This window comes from Trichogramma pretiosum, unplaced genomic scaffold (genome assembly GCF_000599845.2).
Source record: "Trichogramma pretiosum strain Unisexual culture from Peru unplaced genomic scaffold, Tpre_2.0 scaffold82, whole genome shotgun sequence".
NCBI classification, from domain to species: Eukaryota; Metazoa; Arthropoda; class Insecta; order Hymenoptera; family Trichogrammatidae; genus Trichogramma; species Trichogramma pretiosum.
In genome coordinates, this window is record NW_019640889.1 from 394,841 (window position 1) to 407,797 (window position 12,957).

The following is a 12,957-nucleotide window of genomic DNA, read 5'->3' on the forward strand; positions in this document are numbered from 1 at the left end:
GTGCAATCAAGGTTGTACGCGGGTTATGAATTTTTTTTTTTTTTTACGACCATCTAAATTTAGTTTTTAATTTTGAGCGTAGAATAGTCAGCGCTTTACATCATACACGCGTAGTATCATTTTCAAGGTAATGGAATGGTCAACTCAACATTGAATTAAAATTAAAATAATTTACGTATTGAGCGTATAAAGTTCGCACAGTTCAATGACTCGTCGATGAACGTTTCATTGTCGAATTAAAAAAGAAAAAAAAAAGATATGGTGTCAAAATCGTACAGACGACTGAGTGTAGCTGTGAGTGACTCATGGGATACAGGAATTAATAGTAGCTTCTGAAAAAATATGACACAACGATCGCCATTGTTCCTCTATTCCCGGCATAAAACACTTATCCCTCTTAAACACGTGATATTTCTTATAAGTAAAAGCTACATTCACTACGAGGCTTGAAAGATTTTGCCTTGATCAATTCATCTTCGCATCTAAACGTAAGTATATTTATTACCCATATGTAATGCACCCGCAAGAAGTATCGATGAACCGTTGGACGTTCTTAACTGTGTACGTTCAAGAGTAAACGTAAAAATTCTACTTTTGAGATTTTCAATTTTTAACATTTTTAAATGAGATTTCCTCGAAGAAAATGAACAATTTGGAAATCCAAACACACCCGAATATGAAAAAGCTGACGAGCTGAAAAAAAGAACGAACAATTCTGCAAGAGAAAAGAGAGATCATGGAAAAAACGATTGGGTAAAATCGGCGCACTGCATAATAAGTTCATTTCTCCGCGCGCGTGCAATTCCGCAAATCAAAGCTGCAACACGTGGACGCGTGTAAAAGCCCAAACGAATAATCCCACCCGAAGCGATGCACCCGGCAAGTCTTATAGCCCGATGAGATTGTTCGGCTGGAGAGGACCGGTGGGAAAAGAACGAGGCGGGGTTTTTTGCTCTCTCTCTCTCTCTCATGCGCTTGGTTTACTAACACATTTTTTACATTATAATCATCGCCACTTCGCATCAGATAGGTATACTTGATAAAAAAAAATACATACACACACACACATACAAAAGCCTCGATTTCAGTCATCCAAATTTACGCGATCTCCCTTTCATTTCCTTGTATTGTATACAATACGCTTCTCGATGAACGAGCGAAAGGGAAAACTCACGGGATTGACCCTAATTCGAGAAAGGGACAATAATCGATAGAAGCGCGTGAGTACGCATTCGACATACTACACATATAGATCGTGAAGAGAGAGAGAGAGAGTGCATGTGCGGCAGGAGGCGCAGGAGCGGCCGCGCCGTGCACACGCACAGTACGTGTACTCTCCCCGCCCTTAGATTCGCACACACACACTCTTATAGGTACCTCTCCCTCGCTTCGCATATTTCTTCCTCGCCAATGCTAAACTGCCGCGACAGTAAACGAGTGTATATGGGCGATTATTGAAGAAAAATGGCAAATTTTGCTTCTTGACTCGCGCGGGCCCTTGGTGGCTCAATTTGACCGTGGGAGCTTGCAGCTTTTATGTATTCTGCATGCAACTTACTCGTACATATGTTTAAAGGAGAAAGGAGCGAGAAGTCGTTGTTGCAACGCATGAAGTTGAACATGATGCTTGAAATCGAACAATTTTTTTTTTTTTGATTTTACATCCTGCTCCTTTTTTGATTAGCATACTTGAATGATCCTCCGAATGATTTCGTAAGCACGTGGAAAAGTTACTTGCATGCAAAATACTTAAAGGTCGCAAGCTCAGACGACCGAGTTCAACTTCCATTTACCTGTGTGAGTCAACACACACACGTGCGAGCTTTTTTCTTCGATAATCGCCCATATATACATCGTGTATAGCGAACAGCTGCGGACGCGCGTGGAGATCCCAAAGTTTATTTTACGAAGCTCACACATAGGTGATCTTGAACAGATGTGTGCGTATGCCGGGCTGTTCTATTTCGAGATCGTACAATACCTATATAGACCGTGGGCTCACGACACACTACTACTCCAGCCAGCCGCCTTCTCATCGGGCTGAACGCAGAGCAGCGCCGCGGAGCAGAGAGTCAAGAGAGAGAGAGAGAGAGAGAGAGAGTCGGACAGTCGTGCGATCGCATCAGTACGTTGCGGGCCTTCCTTTAGCACGGATCGTCTTCGCCAGTGAACTCGCAGTTGGATTTTGAGTTTTCTAGGTTTTTTTTTGTACGTTTGGGAGTGTGCGGACCGGCTGCCACAATGGACAGCTTCAAGAACAAGGACTACGGTGAGTCGAAAAAGAAAAAATTCACGCGCGCGCATGTGAAAGCGAGCGCAAAATCGGTACGCGATCTCGGACGCATGCATTGTATGAAGTAGTGCAAGTGCAGCGATGCTTCGCGTACGCAGGCAGAGAGAAAGAGAGAAGCCGCGGCTTTTACCGGCTTGTTGTATCAACACGGCGATGTATAGTGTGTATCGAAAGAATGTGCCAGAAGCGTCATATACTATTCTGCGATCGCGCTTTCTATGGCTCTCCTCTTCTGTATAATACCATGCTCATCCACTTCTCGCCGGCCAAATTTGGACGAGGGGGTCCGGCGCGCGGCTATGCGACTTTTGCGCGTCTCTTCTTTGCAGATCGGATAGAACACTCGTATTAAGCGGCGAAGGTCTTTCGTGGCGAGGGGGTGGTCGTCGCGGAGTACACGAGAAGATGATATTACTTACGATGACGCTATATATAGGCCGATATTAAGTATATACTTGACCATGTCGAGCGGCAAGGGGGACGCGACGCGACTATCGTTGATTCATTGTTATTCGTCATGGATGTATACATAGCTCTAGTCGCGATAATGTAATACAAATGAGGCTTTAGGAGTCCTCTTTTGACTTGCTTGCATTTCGTTGAAAAATCAGATGACAATGAGATGCTCCTCGGGAAGACGAACCGTAGAGAAGCATAATAGAAATTTAAATAACAAAAAATAACGATTGCGTATATTTTTTTAGTAGACTCGCCCGATTACCGGCTTCGTAACCTTTCGTCTATGGCAAAATTTTTCATCGAAATTCTCGGCATTTTTCGCTTTTCGAAGAATTTATTCAAAATACAACCTATCGTAGTAGCGATAAGGCGCGCTCGCGTCAGTCGGTCGATAATAAAGCACGAACCAACCAATGGCCATTACAACTGTGAATCAGACGAGTCGTGATAAATTGTAAAAACTCTTCACATTTTCAACGAATATAAATAATAATCTGACGATAAAGTCCGCTTTTATCAATTGGCTCTGGCTCGTTAACGATTCTATTCTTTGCACGGTTGTACTCGAAATGTACAAAGTAAATGCACAGCTTTTGAGAATTAGTTTTAACGTAATCTTTATCGTATTAAATTTGGAAAAAAATTGGAAAAAATAAGCATATCGCATCACACATTCTTGCAAAACTTATTTCATGGAGTCTCTTATCAAATCTGACGAAGATCCCAGTGAGACGACATGAAGAATTCGGGCTTTATCTGCTGGCACACTTATGGTACTTGACAATATAGAGAAAAAGAGAGCAAAAATGCGCATTTAACTCCGTATTTGGCGGCAGTTATTAGCCGTAACTAACGACACCGACGCGATTGCCTACTACCTATGACGATATTACGAATCTTTTATAATACTTTTATAATTTTTATAATTGAGTACCTTGTGTCATGATCGATGGATTATAAAACTCCTGTCCACATATACTTCTAAAAAAAAAATTTTCTGTCCGTCGATAATTACAGCCCCTGGACGAATTTTCGCGGCCGATTTTGGTTCACAAAATCGACAATTGTCCCGATAACGATTCAAGTTTACCATAGAGTTCGATTTTATGGATCAAAATGCACAAATGATATGCATATTGTTTACTACTCTTCGTTGAAAATATTTTGCAAAATGAAAAAAATTGTTTACAAATTCGTGAATTTATATCTCGAAAATGATCAATTTTAGGTAAAAATCACCGATAATAAAAAGCTTTTGAAAGAGCTCAAAAGAATACACGGGAATTCTTTTTAGAATTTTTTGAGTAATTTTAAAATTTGCGTAATTTTGCCATTTGCATAATTTGGTAAAGCTGACAAAATAGCCTCGATCAGCCGCGAAAACCATTCAGTGGCCGTACTATCAGCGTTGATGAAAAAGTTGATTTCGACATTTTTCGATTATATCAATTATACCCTCATGAATCGATATATTGTCCGCAGTATTCCGGCAAAGAAAGAGGCGAGTCTTCGTTGACACGCGCTGCTTTTTTTTATGTATATGGCCGATTCTCTGTGAAATCGATTGGTCAAAAAAATTTTTTTTCTGCAAATATGAAAAACTTGTTGTATTTGATGTCAGATTTGTCCCAAAAAAATTTTAAAAAAATTGGGGCCTTCTATGACACTTTTTCAGAGGCCCAAAGTTGGCCATTTTAGGGTTTTTTGAAATTCATGAAAAATCACAAATATTCAAATAATTCCTGGATTAAAGTAGAATGATTCAAAAGTAAAAGTGCCCAGCAACTTTTTTGTTGAAAATTGTCCAAATTTTTAGAAAAAAAATATGCCAAAGTGATTGGAACAATCTAGGTAAGTGTGAAGCAAAAAAACTTCCAAAGGAACATAAATGATGAAATCTTATCGAGTTCGAACCGGACTTTCGTTTCCTTAACTATGTAATACATTACCATACATGCCATACATTGTTGTCTACATTGCGTTAAACTTTAAGACCCAATACAAAACTTTATCAGGCATTAGTTGATATCTTTGGGAAGCTTTTTACATAGTTTAGGAAATGAAAGTCCGGTTCGAACTCGAGTAGATTTCTTGTTTTATGTTTTTTTTTTTATGTTTTCCCACTATTATGTATTTAGGTGGCTCTAATCACTTTGGCATATTTTTTTTCTGAAAATTTGGACAATTTCCAACAAAAAAGTTGCTGGGCACTTTTACTTTTGAATCATTCTACTTTAATCCAGAAATTATTTTAATATTTGTGATTTTTCATGAATTTCAAAAAAACCCTAAAATGGCCAACTTTGGGCCTCTGAAAAAGTGTCATAGAAGGCCCCAATTTTTCTAAAATTTTTTTGGGACAAATCTGACATCAAATACAACAAGTTTTTCATATTTGCAGAAAAAAAATTTTTTTGACCAATCGATTTCACAGAGAATCGGCCATATATATACAGAACACATACACACGCACATATCGTTCTATGAGAACGAAGTGCAGGGCCGACTAGTGGTGGGAATTTCCGGATGTGATGTGATGTATTGCGACCGCGTCATTTTTGTCAAGAGAGTCGATCTGCGGACGCGCGAGCCCGAACGTGACTTTGATCCAGCCGTCAAAAACGATTGTTTTATTCTCTCTGCCGGCGTACGCGCTATTCGATTTCAGTGCAACATCTCTGTATGCGAACGTTGTTACGACGAGACCGATCGAGTTTTTCTCTCTTAGTTTTTACTTTGTTACATTTTTAATAATGGGAAATCAATTTATTTTATTCATTTGTTGTAGGAACGAAAATCGAGTACGATCCACTATGGGAAGGCCCGATGAAAACAAACAGAACCAAAACCGACCAGGGTTTCTTGATCGGCTTCGTGGTATTCCTATTTTCGTGGCTCATCATTGGAGGAATCAGTAAGAAAATCTCTTATTTATGAACTAGAAATTATTTTTCACGAAGGAAAAAGCAGCCTCATTAATGGAAATTCATTTGCAGTGATCACTCAAGGATACGGGATAAGATCAATGTCGGATGACAACTCAATGGTTGACTTCCGTGCGCTTTCAAAACATCAGTAAGTTTGGAATGACAAATCGTCACTGCAGTCACGAACACCGTGTCACTTGATATGTTTAATTTTTATCCCATAGAGGAGTCATAATCAGCATGATATTCATGGGAATTGCCTTGGCTGTCTGCTACATCGTCGCTCTCAGATGGTTCGCCAAATTCATCGTCTGGTCAGCCATCGTGTTCACGATCGTCATTCTTACGGCTGGAGTCATCTTTAGTATCGCAGGACTCTCGCAGAACAATACGCCAGTTGGTGGCGAAATATACGTAAAGACCGGCCTTATGGTGATATTTTTGATCGTTTTCGTCGTCTGCGTCATCTACTTCCGTAAAAAGATCAAGGTCGCTTGCGAAGTTATTCGCGAAGCCAGCAAGTACGTTTGTGCTATATCGACAATTGACAAATTTTCTTATATACCCATTAAATACAATCGACCTAACGGCTAACTTTCCTCCGTCGCAGGGCTCACTTGAGTTTCGCATCGTCCTTCTTCATTTTACTCATTCCAGCTGTATTTTACCTTGCATCTTTGGTATTCTTCCTCGTGGTTCTCTTGAACGCGCAGAGCATTGCTACCGCCAAATATGAAGATGGCACACCGTTTTGGATCTATGCTGTTCACTTATTTAATTTCTTCGGTCTTTTGTGGAGCTGCAGCTTCACCAATGGTCTCACTCAAATGGCTTTGGCTGGCGCTTTCGGTACCTGGTACTGGACTCATCGCAAGGAGAACGTTCCCCGTTTTACCCTCTTGAAATCCTGCAAAACTGTTGTTGTGTAAGTGAATATTTTATAGTGTTTTACATAATTTTACAGTTCTAAATGAGAGCATAACACACTGAAAAAATTATTTCTCTCTCGGCAGCTTCCACATGGGCACCGTCGCGTTCGGCTCTTTGGTCATTGCCATTTGCCAGCTGATCAAGAGCTTGTTCCAGGCAGCGAGATCGGATTCGGGCAACAGTGGCAATGGTTTTGGCCGTCTCATGTCTTGCTGGTGCGGCTTTCTCTGGGAAAACATCGAGCAGTTTGTCAAATTTATGGGCCGCAATGCCTACGTGATGAGTGCCATCCATGGTACCAACTTCTTCACCTCGGCCAAGAACGCCTTCAACCTCATCATGCGCAACCTCGTCAGCACTCTGGTTCTCAACAATGTAAGACACATTTGCAGTAGACGTTTTGCGTCGATCGATGCTATTTTACCGTTTCACCTTTTATTTCTTATATTAAAATACGATATCTTTCATTTTATAGGTCATCGATGCCGTCTTGGCGCTCGGTGTCTTGCTCGTTTTCGCTATCACTTCAGGAGTCACTTACGCTCTCGTACATAAAGATAATGAAGAAGGTTCCATAATAGCAATTGCCATTCTCTTGGTCCTCGTAGTAACCCTGTTCTTCGTCATTCCTATTTTCATGGTGCTCCAAGTCGCTTGTGACACCATCTTCCTGTGCGTGCTCGAGGATTACGAGAGACACGACGACTCCGAGACCAAACCCTACTATATGAGCAAGAAGCTGAAGAAATTGCTCCTCGCCAACGAGGAGGAAATTAGACTTTAAATTACAAGGACAGTACTTGACCATCGCATAGATTTAACTTATGACGTCAATTTAATTACATATTCAATTGTTTATATTGTTTATTGTATAAATTATGAATGTAATAGTATTGAAGAATTATCGATTACAATTATAGTTAAATAATGAATTTTATGATACAATATTTATATTTATTTTTGACATGACGCTTAGTTGAACTAGCTACTGATAATTGTAAAATAGATTTATAACATCATAATGACGATATTTTTGTAATACTCCATTAATTTATCTCAAACAATTTTGATTTTCTTTTTTTATTAATTATTATAGTTTAGTCTTTGTACCTGTAAACATTAAAAGTATATACAATTAAATGTTCATATTTTTTATATTTAATAAAACATAAAAACAAACACATTAAAAGTTTCTTTATTGTACATGTGTTTAGTCTTGAACCCGAAAATATGAATTTAGATCAATGCACCTGGCAACTGAAAACTAAATTGTTTTTCTAATTGCTAAAAACTTTTTAAAAGACCACAAAAAATGTTTGTATTGTTGTATTGAAGTAATTGATTTTGGGCCAATGCTTTAAAATTCTTATCCTTAAATAAATGAAGATTTAATTAGATTCCTTAGTTCATTTTTTGAATTATTTTTTATAACTACTTTACTTTTGCTTGCATGAAATATAATCTAAAATATTTATTGCTAAAACCGGAATGATTAAATTTAAAGTTAACAAAGAACACTGCAGAGTACTTCGCTGACTACATTTTTATACTGTTTTTTTCTAACCGTTTATTTGCTGTTCTTGGGGAATGATGCGATAATTCGAATTATTTAGTTGTCATAGAATTAGGATTTTTTCAAATTATGAGACAAAAATATTTATCATCCCTAATTTTATAATTTCAAAATATAAAACTTCAACAAAATTTAAATTTATCCAGCGATAGTGTTGATGTCAGCGTCTTCTGAGTTTTCTTTGATTCTAAATTTAAATATATGATTTTCGTATTTATGCAGTTCATCGCATTAGAATTTGGCACTTGATTCATATAATATCTCGTGTATTAGTTTACGTTCCCTTGTCGACAACTTCCTGTAGTAAGTAAGGATTATTATTATTTGTATTACTAACGATCATTTATCACAGTTTTGATAAAAACTGTAATAAATGATCATTAGTAATAAAAATAATAATAATCCTTACTTACTGCAGGAAGTTGTCGACAAGGGAACGTAAACTAATAAGCGAGATATTATATGAATCAAGTGCCAAATTCTAATGCGTTGAACTGCATAAATACGAAAATCTTATATATTTAAATGTAAGTTTTGATAAAAACTGTAATAAGTAAAGTAAAAAACTACAACAAGAATATCTTTAGTCCCTGTAAAAAATTGGCTTTCACTTTATGTTAAAAACTTCACTTATTCTCTTATAATTTTTAAGAATTCGGACAACGCCTTCTAGCGGTAATTTAGGTACCATTTTTTATTCTGTTAAATATGGACAATGCCTACCGATTGATATGATTTGTTGTATTTGACTATGTTATATGTAAACGCATCAACTATTAAGAAAATTATATAACTTATTGATTTAATTTTGTTATTACTTGCTATAATTCCATGACGAAGTTGTATTTTTCAATCGAACGACGACTGATTAATTTAGTACATGGGCGGGGTGAATTGGTCAAAGGTTTGCTTTGGTATGAATAATTATCCGTAAAACTTATACGTATATTAATTAATTTGCTTACCCTTGCTATCTTCGTGCGTTATGTTATAATATTCGTTCGCTAAATTAATGCCGCATTTCTTTGTTCGTGTAAGATACGTAGACCGTCACTAAGATAAAATACTTTTATAGTTTTCAAAACCACACAGATGTTTTAGACAAAAAATGCATACATACTGAAGAAATAATAAAAAAACTTCAAAGTTCTTTAAATAGTTTTGACATAACATAAATATGAGTATCTTTATGACCTTTTCCGGTAGGGTCGACGTCGTCCAACTCGACATAAAATAAAAAAACGTTCCATACCTAATTCATAGCAACAGTAGAGAACTTGAGTCTCATTAATACTTTTTGACCTGTTGTACCCGACTCTTTTAATCGATTTTAATGATTACAAACTATGAGTTAATCCTATCTGACTTTTTTCATTAGCTTGGTAATTTTTTTACGTAAAAATCATACATAAAAATTGGCATGCAAACGAATGAACGGCAACGAACAGCGTGCGTTAGTCCTACGGGTGCAGAGAAACCGCGGTAAAAATTGTAACGTGCGTGAAGCTGTAAAACTCATTTCTTAGAATAGCTGTATGCCGATACCAAGCGCGTCTTTTGCCCTGCTATATGTGCGTTATACATATGTGTATGTAGCGGCGGCAGGCCGCAGCAGTAGCAGCCTTTGTTTTCTCTTAACGCTCGTGCACTATACGCAGGCATTCGGCAAATCGCGCGCGGCAAAAGTCGCTTTGCACGAACACGTCGTGTGTGTAGTAGCGATCGGTGGACGGACGGAACACAAGCACACCGGCACTCATCACGGATACTTGTACCGCGGCTTTTATTTGGGGATTACCACTGGAAGGATTCACATCGAGCGGCGAGGCTTTTCTTACGATTTTGCGTTTTTCGTTTCTAAATTTGAGTGTAAAGCAAATTTCATTTCGTTATTAATCGTTCGCGATAGTTGTTTTAAACAATATACAGTAAAAAAGTCGGTTGAAGAAACACCTACGCTCTGAAGAATTTCGATTGTTTTTCGTGCGACTGAGGGATTTTTTGCTGACAAAGAAAATCCACGAGCCGTTATACAATATGATGATGGACCCCACAGGTGATCAAGTCGAATTAATCGGTAAGTTTTCAATGTGAACTTGATCATTCGCAGATTTTATACTCGATTGCGTTTCAATTGCAGGCAAAAAATACGAATATGATCCTTCGATGAAGCTGCCTTTAGAGAGGCAGCGTACTCGGACTGATTTTCCGTTTCTTGTGACTCTCGGGATTTATTTTACTGTTGGACTAGCTATTGCGATTTATGGTAAGTAATCATTAATTTTTTAATTTTACTCTTCACTGTGATTTACTACAATAAACTTTTTGCAGCCTACTCTGCTGGTAGTTTAGGACATCCATCTACTAATTCAAACAAAATTTTATCTACAAACTTTGGATCTACATCTCATGTAGAAAATAAGGAGAACTATAATACTGGTTCAAGTGATAATTTTGGTCAGTTGATACATTATTGTTAAATATTCTTTTATTAATAATTAAAAGTGATAAATATTAAGATTTCTTATTGATAGCAAAAGTACTCAAAACTTGGTAATATTGTAGGTAGTATTCATGTCAGAGGCAGAAGTCATATATATATAAGAACAGTTCGTTCTTTGTCATCGAACCCAATAACCGAAACTCCTGCGGACATCATACGAACAGTAAATGAAGCAGGGTAATTTATTAATAATTAGTATTTTAATATTTATTTTAATATTATAGTTATATATCCAATACTTATTGTTTCAGTGGTGCCATATTTGGACTCAATGTGCTAGGAATTTTATTGGCTTTAGCATACATCATTCTACTGCGATACCATGCTAAATTTGTAGTTTATTCTGTTATTGGCCTCATTTTTCTTGCAGTAGTTGCAGTATTTAGTTTTTGCACCTACTCATATATATTACATGAGACAAGTTGGGAACTTCTACTCGCTATATTCAGTTTCATTATTTTCCTAATCATATTAGTAATTTTCTTAGTCCTGCGTAAAAAAATTGTGATTGCCTGTGAAGTTATCAAGTACTCGAGCAAGTAAGCAAATCAACTTACCATTTTTATTATTAAACCAAGGATCAAGAACTAATAAGAATTTTTTTTCAGGGCTGTATTATTTTTTCCATCGACCCTTCTATTTCCAATTCTGCCTTACATTCTTTACATATCAACATTTGCTTTTTGTACATCTGTTGACTTTTACTTGAGCATGGTAACTTCTGGTCTCCATGGGACATCTCCACCTCACACCAAATTGTTCCGTTTCATTAATTTATTTGGATTCTTATGGTATACCAGCTTCGTAACAGGATTTACGCAGATGGTTCTTTCTGGGGGTTTTGTGACTTGGTATTGGGCTAGAAACAAAAGTGATGTACCCAAAAACACTATTATTAAATCTATGAAAATAACATCCAAGTAAATTTTTTATTATTTTCTTTTTTAATTAAATACCAAGTGGTATATTTTGATTTTTTGTTGCCATTTTTTGCAGGTATCATCTTGGAACTATTGCTCTTGGATCATTGATTGTCGCACTTTGTCAAGTTATTAATATGATGATTGAAACTTTACGTAAAATATTCAAAGGACGCTGTAGTCCTATTGCTTGGCTGTGCTGTTGTGGATGGGGATGTGGATGCGGGTTTTCCTGTTTCAGAACTTTATTCAAAATTTTGGAAAAAGTCATGAATTTGATCAACACTAATGCTTACATTATGAGCATCACTCATGGTACTGACTTCATAAGATCAGCTAAGGATGCATTTTATCTTCTGATGAGAAACATTGTAAAATGCATTGTCATTTATAAGGTAATATTTTCACTTTTCGCTATAAATTCTGAACTTTTTAATTAAAAAATTTTTTAATTAATTTTTAATTTTACTTCTGTGTTCTCTAGATTACGGATGCAATCTTGTTCATTGGAACCTTATTGAATTGTATTATTTCATTATTGATTGTGTTTGCATCATATGGATATAACGATAAATTTTGGATTGTTGGAACAGTAATCGTAGTATGTAATATATTGATATCATTGTCATTCTTTATGGTACTTAGAACAGCTATTAACACTATTTTCCTTGCTGTACTAGAAGATTTTGAACGAAATGACGGCACTGAAGCCAGACCTTATTTTATGAATAATAGATTGAAACAATTATTGTTAACAGAGTAGACGTAATTTAATTTTCTTTTCTTTTTTTCTTTTTTGTTAATTATAAGGATTATTTTCATTTATATTATTGTGATGAAACTAAAGTATTATGGAAGTCTTCAGAAACAATACTTTTTCTAGAACTAATAACATAGAATTATGTTTTTAAGGATTATTGAAATTTGTAATGACTATATTACAAAATTATTGTTTCATTTTTCATATTTTGTATACTTTCTTATAAAAGTCATATTTTCCTACGATAACATCTAACTTATAGTAAGCAACAAGTTGCAAGGCAAAGCTTTGAACTTGTGGTGCACATTAGGGTTACTTATTTTTGTACTTGCTAAATTCTGAACTGAATAAAATGTAATTTTTTCTTAGAGAACGTTAGACTTTTTATTTATACATACCTTTATGCTTCATTTTTCAATTGAGTACCCATTAACTGGTTGTGGTGAAAATAATCTTGAATTTTTTCAGTACATCAAATAATGATAGGTGGTTTGTTTTTTTAGTAAGGTATAACTTATAACGAAATTTAACAACAAAATTTTTATTCATAGAGTAGATTTATTTACCATATGTGTATTATCATAATACCAAC

At 36.2% G+C, this 12,957-nt stretch overlaps 2 protein-coding genes across 2 annotated transcripts; both read left to right on the plus strand.

Annotated features, from left to right (window-relative positions):
- Positions 1-2,121: 2,121 nt before the first annotated feature.
- LOC106650076 (CTL-like protein 2) lies at positions 2,122-7,792 on the plus strand. The gene is made up of 7 exons (XM_014367864.2): positions 2,122-2,269; positions 5,541-5,666; positions 5,749-5,827; positions 5,904-6,200; positions 6,290-6,604; positions 6,693-6,984; positions 7,085-7,792. Exons 1-7 carry the CDS (start codon positions 2,242-2,244, stop codon positions 7,391-7,393), a joined length of 1,446 nt encoding a protein of 481 aa, XP_014223350.1. The 5' UTR covers positions 2,122-2,241; the 3' UTR covers positions 7,394-7,792.
- A 2,057-nt stretch (positions 7,793-9,849) lies between these two features.
- Positions 9,850-12,738, plus strand: LOC106650026 (choline transporter-like protein 2). The gene is made up of 8 exons (XM_014367802.2): positions 9,850-10,259; positions 10,323-10,448; positions 10,514-10,639; positions 10,748-10,862; positions 10,937-11,224; positions 11,294-11,605; positions 11,682-12,000; positions 12,090-12,738. The coding sequence occupies exons 1-8, from the start codon at positions 10,220-10,222 to the stop codon at positions 12,366-12,368; spliced, it is 1,605 nt and encodes a 534-aa protein (XP_014223288.1). The 5' UTR covers positions 9,850-10,219; the 3' UTR covers positions 12,369-12,738.
- Positions 12,739-12,957: the final 219 nt, after the last annotated feature.